The following is an 18211-nucleotide window of genomic DNA, read 5'->3' on the forward strand; positions in this document are numbered from 1 at the left end:
GGCCGGCGGGTGTTAGGCGGCGGGTGTCCCGTGCGCGCGTGGTTGTAGGGATCGGTAAACTTTGCGTGCCTCGTTAGGAGTCTGCGTTTTCCCAGGGTACAGAAAGAGGTTCTGATCATAACAAGGCTATAAGCGCTATATGATGATAAAGTTCAAGTGATCTTGAACCACTCCGTGATCATGATGGACCGATAGTCATCGAAAATTTGGAGGTATGCGTGTTTACCTGTCAGAAACTTGTCACTGATTGATGAAATATTCTATTAACGATCTTGAACCAGCTTAGATCACTGATGAAGAATTCCTTTCCCCTGGTCATTAGAGAGAAGGTAGACGATATGTGCATTATGTACAGAATTATTGTGTGGGGAAATCCCCCTAGCTCTTTTCTACAATAGCAATGTACAGTGGACCACGGCTTAACGTCCTGTCCTAAGGACTACTACCATGTCAAGTAGTGCGCATGTCTGGTAAGCGACAACAACCGGGATTCGAACTCACGACTTCTTAGTCCAGAGTCAAGACTACTGTTAACGTACTGAACCACGCACACTACTACACAATATATATAGGACTACACAACGTTTATAGGACTTTAACTTGTTAACTGTATATTCTTTTTTGCCTTCAGAAGGTCCCAGTTGACAGAGTTTATCTCCCTATTGTGCCAGGACTGTGTCTTCAGTGTTGTGACGACATTGTTTTATTTGTCACACGGTGTCCTAAATGTCCGTTAATCGATTCTAGAACGGTAATTAACACAAGCACTGTTTGTCATACAACAGACTCGAGACAGCTCAAACCAGGTCAATGATGGGTGTGGTTACACTAACTCCTCTAACTCTTACTCCAAGCACTGAGGCGTATTTATAGATTAGATAGAACATGAAATGTACGCACATAACTATACGCTAAAGGTGGGCTCTCACTGCACTTGAGGCATAGGTGCGGCACTGCAGGGTTCATTCACTGCGACGCTGTTTTGATATTTTGACTTTTTAGATAATTCAGATATTGCGTAATACGTAAAAGTATGACTTAGAAGACAACAAGATACACAAAACGGAAGAAAATTCGTTGAATCATCAACAAACCCCGAAGTGCCGCACCGGTCCCTCAAGTGCAGTGAGATACCACCTTGAGCTACAAACCGACCTTACCTTCAGTTTGGCCTGTCGCTGCCGATGAATCCATTACTTTCCATACTGTTGTATAAGATTGCATAAAAACAAACAAGTTACAGTCTACATAAACATTCATTCCGTGTTGTCAAACGGATAGATAAACATACATAATCGTTAAACACCGAGAAAAGGTTAACCAAACCATATACATTTTCTATAAAGAAGAGGTGAACTTGTTGAATGAGGCACAAGAATATGACGATAAACCGCCAGTGTTACCCGGTCCCGTTGTCAGGGGCTTGTTTGGCCTACTCGAAGAGAGTCTGTGGCCATACATCTCGACTCAAGAGAATCATTCCCTTTCTAAAGTGACCAATACGAGATCAAGTTCCTTTATAATTTTAAAATTTAGGTCAATAGGAACTCGTGATTCACCTTATCATATCACAACACCATGGTAACAGACAGATCTCAGTCTGACAATAATTGGTCAGGGTCAGAACGTATGCATAAACCAACAGGAGTATATATAGTGGGAATAAGTTGATGAAATACAAGGATATGGAACTACAGAAGTATAAGAAGCAAAGGAGCTTACAAATTACAGCAACACAAGCGAGGACTGCAATCTGCAGCAGGATCACGCTAAAGAACATCAGGGTCTTGGTACTGATATGCCTCCTTCTGGCCTGCTGGCTTCGCTGTTTTCTGCGCTGTGCAGAGTTTACGGACCAACTTCTTTCGACCTCCTGTGAAGATTTGCAAAACTTCAGAAAACAACGGCATAATATCGAAGAGGCTTTTACTGTACTGGACAAAAAAGGACTACAGTTTGGCTTAAGTATGGCCACACAAGCTACAAAATAGAAATTCATACACGTAATAAAACTTGGCCACTTAACCAGGAAACTCAATTAAATACATGTACAGACCTTACAGTACGCCCTCCCACTTTCAAAACAACAGGTCACTAAATCCAACTGTAGTCTACATTTGCCCTTCATATAGCCTACGCCTACGGGGCATAGATGGTAGGGTTTGGCAAAATTGGGGCATAATGGTTCAGGAGACTTGACAATTAAACCCCAAGTAGCAAAACTCCCCCTGCAAACTATGTTCCCTACGTATCACAACAGGTAGAATCTAGCCTTCATACACAACGAGCATTGGAACTCTCATTTACCCCCAACAATAAAAACTGAATGGAAATGGCATAAATACCTCATCGTCCATTCTGTAAGGTCTTGAAGGTCTGCCGTACATGGGGTTGACCCACTCTTTGTCCTCAAATGTGACGTTCCTCGACATTTTCTAACTTGTGAGAACCCTAAGACAAGAGTAGGCGTTGCTATTCTTCTAACTGTACACAAATTTACTACTGATAATATACTGACAGTAAATCATGTCCTCATGCTATCGCTGATCAGAGCATGTAAAGTACTCATAAGCACTTACAAGGTAAACAAAGTGACGCCAAAAAGGTCCTAGCCAACATATGATTGCTCTGCGTAACAGTTTAATTCCTCTATGCTAAACAATCTGAAGCACTTAGCTTACATGTAAGTAGCGTAATATATTGCTCTTCTTATAGGATACACCCTAACATGTTTGTATATTGGAACAGTATTGGGTACTTATACCAAGGACACTGGTATATGGTGTGTGGTAATAAGTCTATGCCTATTACAGAACTGCTGTGGAAATATTACATCCTGGAGACGTTCCGTGATACTACAGTACAAATCACAGTCTGGCTATTTATTATAATTTTGACTTCACCATTTTGCAACTCAAATCAATTCCAATTTTCTTTCGAGTTTCTAAAAATTACCAACCACTCCCCGATTCATCATGATATTTTTATTCCTTCTCGTTTAAGTATACACACGTTGTATATACACCACTGTGTTCTTGTTTGCACTTTGGACAAGATTTTACAATAAAGTTATTATTGTTATAACCACGATTATATCCAATATTGCGATATTGAAGTATGTTCAGCTGGGTTAAAACGTTGATCAATGGTCATACAGTGATAAGTGTTGACCGTGAAGGCGTTGCCGTCATTCCGGGCTTGCAATTTCATCACAAATTACCCTCAAACTGCCCTTTTATAAAGCCTTCAACCCTGCTTTGAAGTGTTACATGTATGACAGTCCTATCATTGACAATCGCCCTCTATTTAAGAATTTGGTTTCTTATACATATTGTAATGACGTTATTTCACAGGGTTACTAAGTTGCTGGATAGTATGATTTATCAACGAGATAATAATAAGGGGATAGCTCTTTAGCTAGCCTGACTAAAATCGCGCTCCTAGCGACCGGCCTTACAGTTGTCACCGCTCGGGGAGGAGGTCATTTACCCCAGCCAGCGAGAGATTGTGTAAAAACATCCTTAGCCTTTTTGAGGCCGTAGGGGCAGTGGGTTGTTATCCACTGTGTCTATGGTACAGTATTGGAAGGTGGAGCCCATCCCTCTCCTTCCACTGCCTTTTACCTCCCTAACTGAAGTCAGGTACCCATTTTTACACCTGGGCAGAGTGAGGAAAGTCGTGTTAATGTCCGTTCCAAAAGATACAAAGTTAAGTCCAGAATCGTGTCCGCTTGTATCTTAATTTAATCCATTCAACACCGTAGTTTGTTCAGTAGTAGATTTGTATTGATGTTGCTACAAGTTAGATGCTACCAAGCTTCTCAGTGTACTTGAATGTGGAGTTACACAAAACTTTTGATTACTTCCAGGTAACATATCGGCCGAACCCGTATCATATGTAAGTTGTTGGACATTGATGAATAGTAGTTGTAATGGGAGAGTATTGATTGCACTAACTCTGAGTGACCCTCTAGGGACAATGAGAAATAAAAGGCATCATAACCCCCTCTGGTACGGCGGCACGAGAACTGTCATAGTTGGTCATTTGATATGCCTTATTGTCTCTTGACAGTTCGGATCTATGTATCGGGTATTGAACTTTATCTGCGGGGAAACCTTTATCCGTTGTTTAAAAAGAACCTGCCTGTTCTGTGTTTTAATACACATTATCATTAACGTTAACGGTCGTGTTACAAACAAACAAGGTATCTACGTTGACAACAATTCTATATCTTGGACGTTCTATTTAAATTTTCAAACCGATGAATCAGTTTTCCTCCATTTTCTTGTGTGTGGTTGGATCAACACCAAGGGGTCAAAGGTGAGGGAACTGTGTGGGTTTGATGTCAGGAAGTCGATATTTGAAATAAACGGCCTCTTGAATAATTTATGCAACCGGGAATGTATTGGTACACTAGCCTGCAGTCATCGGATCTGCGTTTGTAGTGTCAATCAACGGTGATAAGTTAAGGTAGTCCCGCAGCCGTTTAGAGACTGTACGTACAGTGAGTTGTTATCCACTGTGTCTAAGGTACAGTATTGGGAAGCAGAGCCCATCCCTCTCCTTTCACTGTCTTCCGACCCCCCGACCCCCAACCGAAATCAGGTAACCATTATTTCAACTTGGGGAAAGCAAAGAAAACCGTATAAATCGCCTTTCCCAACAGCACAATGTCGACTGAACAGGAATCAAACCCGTGCCAAACTTCAGTCATCTAGCCTAGTCATAAGGTACATTTGGTGCAACCATTCCTCTGTACGATCATCTTTAAAAGTAGTTCTTGTTTTGTCAGCGAGTCAAAATTCCGTAATGATATGACTGAAAGTAGTTCGTAGCTTATCAGATACTAATTAGCTAATAATAGTACTGGTACTCTATGATTGTATACACTGTCGACTCTACGAAAGAACGTGTGAGCTAGATAAAATGGGTGTTGGGACTTCATTTTATTGTACACACGTTGATGCAAAATGCAACATTTTTAACCAGTTTATTCATGTTATCCAAATGAACATAGCGTGAAAAGTGTATTGTATACATTGCCATTCAGTTGTCAGCTTCATATTGAACACCCATGCAATCTATCACCTATGCTATTGATTTTTTGCCATGATTGTAAAATATTCTGTTGTTTCTGAAATTTTTATAAGTTTTCGAAACTAGAGTATGATTTAAAACTTAGAAAAGATTAGTTTTGGCTCACTGAAAGTTCAGACCTGCATACAGACATTTTTTCTTTAAAATTCTGCATTATCCAATCAAAACTCTTTTGTCACGCGATTCGGCAGATCTAAAGCCTCCACGAACAATGGTTTGATTGAATGAATAATGGAGGCTTTTGATTGGACACGATGGATCGGTGTCGAGTTGATGTTTAATTGATTGTTCTTTCCTGTGCTACTTTTGTTTGGCACTCCTTTATTTGGAGACAAAGACAAGCGCATTCACCTCGTCAAAAAACCTGAGTGCAAATCCATCAAATTTCAGAAAACCCTTTCTTCTTCGTAATCGATCAACCGTGATGTTTTTCATGGTCTTTTACGGGAATCACTTACGGGAAAATGTACACGTTTGTATCTAAGGCCACAGTAAGTAAGTTTTATGGATGACATAGGCGTGCTCAGAATTATCGTCTGATTTTGAAAAATAAAACAAAATTTGTTTTCACCTTGGCCGGAGATGGTCAACATGATGAGAAGAAACCGAAAGGGGAAATATGTTGTGTGGTAGCCTTGATATTACTTGTCGAAGTAACAGTAGTAACTAGTAAGGTAAATGTAGTCATGGCTACATGTTCTTGTTCGATAGTAAAAGTGGCACCGATATGGTACAAATAATTGTAGTTATCAACTTGGTATGTGATACCTGTCTACCACGCTAGTGTCTCTTTATTTTCGTGCACCTCTTGAATATATAAATAAAAGACATATTGGCTTTGCTACCATGTTTTGCCAATTCAATTCGTTTATGATGTCTTTCGAAACCTTGTTTCTTTAATACCCATCTTCTTGCAATAAGTTTGGAGTCTCCAGAGGATGGCATCCACAAAATTTACTTGCTATGGCCTAAGCCACCTCATGGGAACAGTACCACATCACGTAAGAGCAGATCCATACACGTGCAGCTTCTAAGATCCCCTATTAGTTTATGTTGATATGGCAACGGTATACTTTCTCCACATCCCTCATTGCACATAGTATCAGGAATTCCTAGCTTATATGTTTCTAAATCCTTACTATAAGTGCATTCAGTCTTCTATACGGTGCAATGAGTTGAAGTCTCGGTAACCGGCTTCAGAAGAGTCACTGGATCTCGCCAATTGTTGGTAGAAACACTGCCCGTGTCAAGAGCAATTGTGTAACAGAGCGCATCAAAACGTAGTGGACACCTGTGATAGAGTAGATGATAACGCTTTTTCCAGTGCTTGAGTAGGCGCCAGCTGAAGAATACTCAGGAGACGACCCACCTTTCTTCCACCTTGTGTATAAAAAGGTCTCCGTCAGCTGCCCATGACTGTGACTGCAGGATTTCAAAAGGTAACACATTAACTCCTCTAGCACTTATGTTTCCATATGAAACGATCAAATTTTCAATAGACCCGTTATTCATTTCTTCAGTAAAACTGACTACTTTTCTTACAGCACTCATGGCAATGTATAACCATTTTTGTATTGTATTTTGTATTTGTAATATTTGTATCTAAATGTAAAGAATATTGCGTAGCGACCGGCTTCTTGGATTAACTAGTCTTAGTGAAACGGAAATGTATGGAGCTGGTCTGTGTCACTAGGACCTTGTATCTGACAAGCCCATTGTATATTCTACCATGTATGTTACGTATGTATATTTTCTTTGATGTCCCTGGTATATATCTGATGTTTCACAGCATGGTGTATATTCTATCTGTTATCAAAAGGTCCCCGGGGATTGTTTATCCGGGTGTGCATTTGTTAGCTGCCATGTTTATTGTCTACCTTTTTGTGTAAGGTAATCAGACCTGTCTATCGTATGGGTGTGTCAGGGACAGGCTCGGCGATTGTTGAGAGGCAAGGCACGGGGTTTGATAGACTGTTTGTTCTCTGCACGCCATCGTATAGACAGTGTTAGTACCAGCTCTTCCTTGTAGCTTCTAGTTCTACTTTCCAAAGAGCAAAGGACTATGAGCAGGCAACGATGCAATATTTGTTGATGTGAAAGAATATCCAATTGGCCTTTGTAATCATTGATACACTCTCTTGTATCTTATAGCATGTGGACTCTCAAAAGTCCTTTCAGTGCAGTTTCTAATTCTACCCCCCAAAGATTGAAGGACCATGGACGAGTGCAAATTACGGAGCAATCTTTGTTGATGTGAAAGAATCTGCTACTGGGCTTTATAATCATTGATACATTCGCTTGTATCTAGTATGTGAACAGGCATACTGGGAATCCTTCTGCAGTGCCATAGCTGCTAGGTAGAAACGTAGTCAGCTGAAGCTTGCAGATTCTTAAGAATTTTTTTCTTCAGAACCCTTCTACGGGTTCTCTTCTTGGCATGAAGTCGAATCCCTTGTCTACTGTGAAAGTCGACTATGCCGTCACCAACCGGGGAGATCACTTCGAGACAGCGCTGCGCATCATCACACTACTGATTCACCTTGGCTTCCTGGTAGGACTTTACATACAAGGTAACTGCTCATCTTCCTTTATGATATTTACTTAATTGCACAAGAATTGTACAAGGTACAAAGCATGGCAACTATTCATACATAACTAGTTACTGTATGAGGCTAATATACTGTAAATAGGGTGCACAGTATGGGGTGAAAATGGTCTTTTACAATCATTATAGGGATTTCTAGCGTCTAGAAATTCTTAGATATATTTTCCTATGTATACGATGCACGGGTAGCTATGTATACGATGCACGAGTCATGCACATGGCATATAAGAAATGCGCTTTTGCTTTTTCCCAATTGAACTTTGTTCCGATTGTTGCAATAGGTACAATGTTTACATGTGACCTAGGTCATCATGTTAAGCTGCACGGACGGACAAAATTTTGCAAGCGTCTCTGTCCATTATGTGGTTATGCCAGAAAAAAATCATTGAGCTAGAAGACATCGATGAACATTGGCTTTGAAAGCTTGAAGATTGTACACGGACGGGAAACAGTTGTCATTGAGAGAGTTTCGTGGTTTGGCAGTCAACCACGTAGCTACATTATGAAGGGCAAAGGTTACTTTTATCCTTGCTATTTCACATATTCGCATAGTACCAACAAAAAGGCAAATTTCTTTTGGGAATACCAGATCCTGAGTCCATCAATAGATAAAAAAATAATAGAGTCATTTGAGGCATTTCCACAATTTAGAAGGCAAACCAGTGTTAACTATAGAATTGATCATCATGCTTTATAGCTGCTATCTGTACATGTATCTGTATATAGTTAGTGGATTTGCCGCAATGAAACTTCTATCATATCTTCAGTCTAAAGTCGTAAATCAGTATTTGCAGAAAGTATGAAATTAGAGTGAGTCTACATTCAAGTGTTGCAGAAGACATTTATTGTTTTCTGTCTGCTCGTGATTAAGACATTACATTGAGAAACGGACTCGAGAAAGAATTACACCAAGTTGACAAATAACGTTTTGAAAACAACAATTAACAAACACTTGTCTTTTCTTAAATCTATCTTAAATAAACAATGTAACAATTGTCTCATTTACATATCAATCCAAAGATTTGAATTAATACATGGTGAACACCAGATTCTAGTCTAGTCACTGATAAAAGACATCGAATACTGAAACTTTTGACCGCGTACATCTATCGAGTTGCTTGAGCAACTGTCACCTTGCATATCTTACTGCCTGGATGTATAGCCTTCATTGATGACAAATCACCTCATAATTACTTCAAGCAGAGATACATTCTGCGGTTTGCATTGACGAAGGTCTGTAACATGTCAGCTGCCAATGTCCTTTTGTCAAAAAGTGATTGAATGCCTTGTTGTAAAGATACACATAATTTTGATCAATATCGTTGGCGTGTTTCGAGCCTTATTCATCAGTCGACCTTGTCCTCAAGTGACAGGTGATCTATAATATTCATAAAAACATAAATCATAAAAATAGTTAATTGGGCAAATAACTTTTAAGTTTTAACACATACCCACTTCCGTATGAAATTCTTTATGATCATACAATAAAATGATAGTATTCGAACCTACCTCTTTATACATTTATTATTTTCATTCATCAGTTCATCCACCCTTTTTTGCAATTAGTCATAGATAAATCTCCGGAAAAGTTCAAGTAACTATTTGTCTACTTCGACGCATAAAGTAATAACTGGAAAAATACATGAAGATCTTTACGATAAGACGCGAATCTAATGAAATCGTCAAATCGCTCGAATCCGAAGAAAGTGTGTCCCTGCTCAAGTAGTTCATTCATTCATTCATTCACCATTCATTTATACATTAAATCACGCGTACATTAATTCAGTCATGTATTATATTGTTCGAAAATACATACCTGATGCTCATATTTACTGTATGTTTTTTCTTCTTTCAGTATGGCAAGCGTCAATGAGGTTGTTTCAAAAACCACGTAAGTAAAACATGGTTTATCCATATAAAAAAAACTTGTACGTGCGATTAGCGCATTTTATACATTGAAGGACCCAACAAAAGAATAGTTGACGGATACATGCATGCATTGTATAATGTACATGTGATTCTAGTTCTCCTCGCTTCTTTGTAATAGTTAAAATGTAAGAACAGATATGTTTATCAATAGGATGTTTGTCTATTCTTTTCAGAGGTGAATACTATCTAGATAAAAACCGGTCACGAACTTAAAAAATACACTGTCATCTCACCTAATTGAAAATGATGTTGTTTCCGCAAGATCGGTTCCTCCTATTGTCTGAGATGACCTCGGACCAACATGAAACCTCCCAAGGGAATACCTGCATCTTATGATTCGTGACGTTTCGTTTATTGGTAGCCATGGTTACTAACAGCATCCGTCAAACATACACGCGAAAAGATAATTTTTTGAAATATGATGGACTTCGGTCAATTTTTCTTGCAACTATACATCATACCGTTTGATTGTTTCTTTAACAACATCTCAATGTTATATGGATGTTTTAGATGCAAGAAACATTTGTAAACCTGGAACCGTATTGTTTTTAAGGCATTGACTGATAGTTTTGTTGTTGATTTTCGTGTTATCGAGTTTTCCTTATAAATCAGTGTCCAAAAGAAGAAATGTTCAACATTGGTAAATGTCAGATAGAAACAAAAGTGCACAATCATATTTGTTCCTCTGGGACAATTGCTTAAGACGTGAAGCAAAAAGAGAATTGACTGTCAAGGATGAAAATTTATGACCAAGAAAGACCACAAATAATAGCAATTATGGTTTCGCTTTTCGCAATGGCGGAAGAAAATAACAAGGTTTGCTATCACAACATAATATGATATTCTGCTTTGGTGACGATTATGTATCGTGAAATGTGTTGTGCCTCCATGTCCAAAAAATGTTTTCCTCAATCTCACGACTTTAACCATTTGGGTAGAATGTAAAGTTTAGCCTAGTCTGCTTTGCTGTTACAGCACTTTAGTTCATTTTCAAGCAACCAATATTGTAGTAGTTACATTTGTGCCGTTGAACCTGGTGATATTAATTAGTTTTGAAGGAAAATTTTCTATACGTGAAAACAGTTTTCATGCATCCAGTTTTCATTTCACCACAGGTCCAAGTAATACATCAATATATAGAAGGAGAAAGATGTAGCTAGTACATGATAAAGGATGAGAATAAAGAAATAGGCTGACACTACAGATAATATTTTAGTACCAGCTACAATATATATATATATATATATATATATATATATATATATAGAGAGAGAGAGAGAGAGAGAGAGAGAGAGAGAGAGAGAGAGAGAGAGAGAGAGACTAAGTATACCGCCATATAAAGCTCTAAATTGGGAGCAATAACGCGCCTAGACATGAATCTCATTCTTGAAATAAAAAAAAATATTGCTAATGAAAAGCGTCATTAGTGACATGTGTTAGTGATGAGTAGAAACTTTGTCGCATTACTTTGCCAGCAGCTTCTAGTGAATCAATTTGGTTGACACCTCATTTATAAATTATGTTAACACCCCATTTATTGCGATGTTTTGATGATGTTTGTCTTATATATATAAAAGTGATAATCAATTCTTTGTGGCTCCTTCTCATCACCCCTACAGCGGACCCGTGTGCCCCTAACCCATGCAGACATGACGGACTGTGTCTGGAGGGACATAACGGGTACTACTGTGTCTGTAAGGAAGGATGGACCGGCAAGAACTGCACATTGAACATAGGCAAGTTCCGATATAATTATTTCTCTCATTCGACAGTGTGACGTTGCTAACATTTGAATGTGTGCATAAATTAAGCTTCGTTAAATAGTCCACTTAGGACCTACATGACTTGTCTACAAATGTATATGGCAATATAACAGTAAAATGTTATAAAAGTTTGTCTACGTAACATTGTTGGGAATGTTTGATAACAAGTAATGTATATGGTGAGACACCCTCTTTGAAAACCGAAAGTCATGAAATTTCTGAAACGCCGACTATATCTGCAACAACAAAAAAATTAAGTTTTGATTATGACATTCAAGTAATACTTTATACATTTATACAGTTCGTTTCATGCACAATAGAATTATCGTCAACCCGTTAGCAGTTAGGACGTGGTAATGTCGTTACAAAAGAAATAAACCAGTACTTGTCATAGAGTCATCCATTTATTTCAATGATCATTACTGGGTAATATTTGACACAACGAACTGCATGTTCTAGGATCGCCTTTTGTATTCTTTGATAGATGAGTAGCCATGATTTATAAACTACTTTGTTCCCTGCCTCTAATTCAGACGAGTGTGTCTCCTACCCATGTGAGAATGAAGGCACGTGTCACGACAAGATAGCAGGGTACGAGTGCGCATGTGGGCCAGGATGGGACGGCGTCCACTGTGAGATAAGTACGTCTTCAGTCACACTCCATCTTGTCTGAAAGAACAATAGAATTACTCAGCGATCTTGAACTTTAAACAAATTTTTGTTCATAATCTACACAATACACTATTTATAGTAGTCTTGTAGCATTGTTGTTTAATAGCTGTTAGTAGCTGCTGTCATGCACACACGATTGTCAAACAATAGTGTTCATTCATTTATTTGATTGTAAGGACAGTGGATGACAGTGGAATATCTAGAGCAGCAAGCGCTTATGAGATATTTACAATCTTCTGAACCAAGACCACGAAACAACCCCCCCCCCAAATAACAACACTTTGTTCAATGTTGTTGCAGAATGAATTGCAGTAAGTATAAATAAAGATAAATACTGTTACAAATTTTCAAAGTGATGAATGACAGAGTAAAATTTTGATCCATAAAAAGGTTTGACGTGAATGCTGACTTTTAACATCAACCTAGGACAACTGATACTTACCCGAAGAACAAAAACATTGCAGATAGCTTAAAATCACAAACCTTTTTCGGGATGGGTAATAGTACGATTGACCATATATCCATCATCAAATCTTTCGTACATTTCTGATTACAAAGTGATATTTGTTCCCGACAGACATCGACGAATGTTTTTCGAGCCCCTGCCAACACAACTCGACGTGTCATGACGGCGTGAACGGTTACACGTGTGAGTGTGCTCCGGGCTGGGAGGGAGTGCATTGTGAGAATAGTAAGTGGAACTTACTTTTAATAATTGTTAATAAGATCAACTTATTGTACATTTATAAATCAAGTGCTACAGGTACAGGGCGTGATTCGTATAGCGTAACAAATATGTACAGGAAAGTATAGACAATCATACACGAGTTAAAGTTATCCAACTGCAACACTCTTGTTTACAACTTACGTATAATGTATGTTTAATTTAAACATACATTACACGTAAGTTGTAAACAAGAGTGTTGCACTTGGATTACGTTGTATACGATAGTGCGGTACATATTCTTTTACTGGACAACGGTACGTTGGCTGTGTCACTACGTTCTAAATTGAGCTTTTGTTACCCTTAACTTTAAGCGAATATCATTAAACGGATAACTATGGCTGAAAGGACGACGATACACACACAACGTAAAAGTATCTGTTTTTTATCGATGAGCGCTTCGTTAAATCGCTCGGCCGCATCGACGCCGCCAACGTACAGATAGCATGAGATAACGCCATAAGCTGTGTAGAATCAACTTCTTTTCAATGCTTTGTACATGTGTAGATGTTGGAGTCAGTTCTATATATTTAATGAAAAAAAAAACATTTTCGTGTAGACACATTTGAATGTGGTTCTGATCCGTGTGAGAATGGCGCCACCTGTCACGACGAGGTGAACTACTACACCTGCGAGTGCGCACCGGGATGGGAGGGTACCCACTGTGAAATTAGTAAGTGCTTCAACAGTAATAGCTTAAACAACAACAACAGTAGCAACAGTAGAAAGTAGATAGGAAGTAGAGGACTGTGACAATGATTTTTAGACAGCAGTAAAACGACCTAACAACCATTAATACTCCCATTAGAGTATGGAACAAATACAATCAAGTCAATGAAGAATATTCTATTTGGCAAATGAGATGTTCACTGTCACAGTGTTCTTTCTTTTCCTATCCCACATTTCGATTTCTAAAACACTGTTCACTTTTGAAGTCTATCTTAAACAGCCCTAGTAAACAATGAAGATATATTTTTTTCTTCTAAATGTTGGATTGTTTTTGTTTAAAGGTATCCTAAAGTCTAAAGTTAGCAGTGTTTTAGGCTCTCCTAACTTACTATTTGATTGATGGTTATTATAATAATGTATATTCTTCGTGGTGCGGTGTCTTGGTGTCTTGAGACCAGTGAGTAGTCAAAAAATTACACACCTATGAATATTTGTACATTTCTAGCAGATTCTTCTTTCATAATTTGTTATATGTAGTATCTTTTATTCACCTATGTTTTGAGGTCTCTAAAACTAGAAATTACAATATTTGTTGACACAACACACGAACCACCAGCGCTCTCCTATTGGGGTCCAGCAAATCCTTTATTTGGGGCTATACCCTATAGGGGTAGCATTTTCAGCTACGTCAGAGGCTCAAGGCTTATTCACGCGATTTCTCGCGATTTTTCGCGAGATCACCTCTTGTCATTTAAGACCCAGACCTGATAACAAGGTGAGTAGATTAACTGCCTCGGTGTTATGTGGTGATTATGTAGCACAGTGCTAAATTCTGCAGCCATAGCTTGCTTGGGGGCATTAACCTAAAGCTAAAGCTGTGCCTGTACATGTAAAATGGTGGAGAGCATAGCCAGCTAAAAAGCACATTTCAGCTTGCAACGCTGGTGGCAATATTAGTTGCCATTTTAAACCGCCACATAAGATCAGAAACACTATGAAACAGTAGCTTGGCTAAGAACTTTAATTACTTGTACAAAATGGGCGCTTGCTTTGCTGACAGTGCTTATTTGCATAGGGTGCAGCAACTGGTGGTTTGTGTGGTGTGTAGTAGAAATTTGGTGACTCTTTTCCATCTAAATCTAAATCTGATCTTGTTTACGTGAAACCGTGTTGCTTTTCTACTCTTCGATTGATTGCACCCGCTGCAGTAGCATATATTCTACTCAACTGACGTGTAAAGATTTATAAAAAGAACAGAAGCTAAAATCCTGTGAACACGTGACGTCCTGTGCGTGTGACGTCAGCAATGGGTCAAATGTCGTCCGAAGTCGACATCGCCCGCCGCCCTATTTGAAAATTTTCTTGGTTTTCATGACAAAAAAAGAACTTTTTGAAAGAAAATTTTGAAATTCATACCTACAACTGTTAATTGTTACATATTGCGATCAGTAAAACCAGCATTGTAAGAGCTTTTTCAAAGTTTCTGTAAAGAAGGCGACTATACCGTTTGGTATAGATTTGCAAATCATGCAGCGCGTGTGATCGGTACTTTTATCGTGGGGCAACAACCGTTTAGATCGCTGTTGATTCGTAGAGAGAAGTTTCCTTACTTGTTCTTCATGATAGACACGCACGAATGCGGGTCCGGTCCGTGTGAAAATGGCGCCACCTGTCATGACCATGTGAACTACTACACATGCGAGTGTGCACCTGGATGGGAGGGTGTCCATTGTGAAATCAGTGAGTTCATTCATTAATGTCGAAAGATATTATATAATAGCTGGTGTCTGTGGAATACTTGTATACCATATACCACGGTAGAGTCACATTTTTGAACCAATGCCCCGACGACTATTTTTCCGGCCTTTTTTAGCACTTTCAGTTTCCGTGGTTTTGGAAAATGTCATTGCATTATGACTGTAAACGCCGGTGTCCTTCTGACTTCAAACTTCGACCAGGGCCTAGATTAGCTACCCCCATTTGACCCTTGGAAAATGTAAATGAGGCATGCCTTAGCTGGGGTCTTACATGTATGTGATTATGCGATTATCTTTCAATTTTCTAGTAGACCTAAAAGTAGTATCTAGATTATTGGGGGTTATTGCGGATACATATACATTTCGATATGATAAAGACAGACAGTAATCAAGTTTCATAGAAACATTAACAAAATTCAGGCTAGATTGGCATTGTGTGTTTCTGAGCTTGCTGAACATTCCTTTGTATATACAGACACTGCGGAATGTTTGTCGCGCCCTTGTCAGAATAACGCCACCTGTCACGACCATGTCAACTACTACACTTGCGAGTGTGGACCGGGATGGGAGGGAACACACTGTGAAATCAGTAAGAAGCTTTTGTAGCCGACTATCGCGCATGTTTAGCCAAGTGTCATGCCTTTTCCCAAACTGACGTGTTTTTTTAGCCGTTAAGCCAAGTGCCGTGTCTTTTTAGCCGAATTCCGCACTTTTCAAGCAAGTGTCGTTTTTTTGTTGACGAGTGTCGTGTATTTCAGTAGCATATCATCGTGCCTTTGTGACAGATTGTTGCAGTTTAATGTGGGAATGTCGTGCCTTTGTACTGGAGTGTTGTGCAGTTTTAGCCGAGCTTACGCGGCCGAATGCCTTGACTTTGTCGCCATGTGCTTTTCTAAAGCTTACAGTTCAGACCTTGCTATGGACGTGTAAAGCTGGGGCACTTATTGGAATTTTTGACTATCGCATCTAGACACAGACGAGTGTGCCTCTGGTCCTTGTGACAACAACGGCACCTGTCATGACCAAGTGAACTACTACACCTGCGAATGTGGACCTGGATGGGAGGGCACCCACTGTGAAATCAGTAAGAAAACGTTACTGAAAATATCACCCCTAACATTCCAGAAATCGTATAAAACATAGCAAACCATTTTTAAGATACGTTTGCTCAACGGAGACAACACTGGTGTTAAAAATCTAATAAACAGACAAACTAAAACATATCAAGTGTTTGGATCATCATCACCAATGTAGTTTTGAACGTTTTTAATTCTAATTTGTCTTGATTTGTGCTATATTTGTTAATTTTGTAAAAAAAAACATAAATAGGTCTATATGCACTCGCGACACTTTTTGTTCTGTTGAACATTCATTTCAGACACAGACGAGTGCGCGTCCGACCCATGTCAAAACGGTGCTACCTGCCATGACCACGTGAACCATTACACGTGCGAATGTGCTCCGGGATGGCAAAATACACACTGTGAAGAAAGTAAGTTAGCAACAACATCCATGTTAAAACATGAAGGAATGCTTGAATTTATATCTAATTATTCTGAAATACTAGAAAGGCCGACATTTGCTTGAGAGCAAATACAGCATATTTCAGCCATCTCCCTCCTCATGTAACAATGGACTGTTCCAAAATCACCTATGTGCAAAAATGGAACACTTCTGCTTAAAATGACTTCTAACTACTAATCACACTTATGAACAAAAATGAATCTTACAAAAAAACCTTCAATAATGGACTCTTCTAGTGCACCCCATGTAGAAAGGTAAAATAGACGACTCCAAAAATACTTCCGCTAAGAAATGGAATTATTAATCATCAGCCGTCCAAAACCATATTTAAAAAAACCCTCTGTGCAAGAATGGACTCTTCCTGTTATACCTCTATGTAAAGTGGAGCGATCCAAAAATACATCAGCTAAAATAGGACATGGACATAATCACCAAAGTCCACAAAATGAATTTTAAAAAATACCCCCTTCATTGAAGAATGGAATCTCCCAGCACACCCTGTTTAAAATTGCACAATACACAAGTCTAGAAATACTCACAGTACATGGCCTTTTGTATGATAAGCATCCCAGTTCAAAACTGAATTTTGATAAAGTTCCCCGTGCATGAATGGACTCTTCCAGATAACACCAGGCTTGCTGATTGGCTGCCGAATCCTCCTCATGTGTAGTCTTCAGGTTGGGGTCAACTTCCATTCAACAAATGGAATTCAGAATCATCACCCATGTCCAAAACTGAATTTTTAAAAAATCCCCCCTATGTGCAAAAATGGGCTGTCCCAGTAGTAGTCTTATGTCAAGTGGTTCAGTGCAAAAACACTTCCGCTAAAAAGAGCATTGGCATTATCACCAAAGTCTAAAAGTAAATTTTAAAAAACACCCCCTGTCCAACAATGGACTCTTCCAGCAAAATCAGCTCGCTCATTGGTTGGTCATTAATTGCATTTACCTTGTCCCCCAACCACCTGGATGTCTACGGACTAGGTAGGTAGGTAGATAATTGGATCTACCTGGCACACCTGTGGCCCTGACACACCAGAATGACCTAGAGGTCGTTGACCTCGGCACCTCAACCTCACATATCCAAAACTCTCCCACAAAAACCTCCTTATAGAGCCATTTTGAAGTAATTTATACCAAATATTATACATGGATCCTTTGAATAAGTATCTAGGGCACCTCTGTCCCAAATTTCAGGTCATTTGGATGTAATACCATGGTACAGGGGGCCAAATTATACAGTTTTGGTCCAAAAGTTGCAATAAAACCTTAATAAAATCATTTAAAGAGCAGATATGAAAAAAATGAAAAAAACACATTTTGGTATTGGCTCACTCTACCCTTGTGCCAAATTTCAGGTCATTCGGTTTAGGAATGGCGGAGATGAATCACTTTGAAGATTTGACAGGAGAAAGAAAGAAAGAAAGAAAGAAACATTACGAATACAATATATTTCACCATACTATGTATGG

The 18211-nt window shown here is 38.9% G+C and overlaps 1 protein-coding gene across 1 annotated transcript in view; it reads left to right on the top strand.

The window, feature by feature from the left end:
- The first annotated feature begins 6188 nt into the window (after positions 1-6188).
- The window catches only part of LOC118405983 (fibrillin-1-like), a 75127-nt gene continuing 63104 nt past the window's right edge, over positions 6189-18211 (top strand). The window contains exons 1-11 of the mRNA XM_035805837.1: positions 6189-6536; positions 7508-7667; positions 9558-9593; positions 11251-11367; positions 11928-12035; positions 12644-12757; positions 13350-13463; positions 15086-15199; positions 15692-15805; positions 16187-16300; positions 16595-16708. Of these exons, the coding sequence (XP_035661730.1) occupies positions 6510-6536; positions 7508-7667; positions 9558-9593; positions 11251-11367; positions 11928-12035; positions 12644-12757; positions 13350-13463; positions 15086-15199; positions 15692-15805; positions 16187-16300; positions 16595-16708 (1132 nt within the window). The 5' untranslated portion in view covers positions 6189-6509. The remainder of the gene's footprint in view (positions 6537-7507; positions 7668-9557; positions 9594-11250; positions 11368-11927; positions 12036-12643; positions 12758-13349; positions 13464-15085; positions 15200-15691; positions 15806-16186; positions 16301-16594; positions 16709-18211) is intronic.

Source organism: Branchiostoma floridae, chromosome 18 (assembly GCF_000003815.2).
Source record: "Branchiostoma floridae strain S238N-H82 chromosome 18, Bfl_VNyyK, whole genome shotgun sequence".
Lineage (NCBI taxonomy): Eukaryota > Metazoa > Chordata > Leptocardii > Amphioxiformes > Branchiostomatidae > Branchiostoma > Branchiostoma floridae.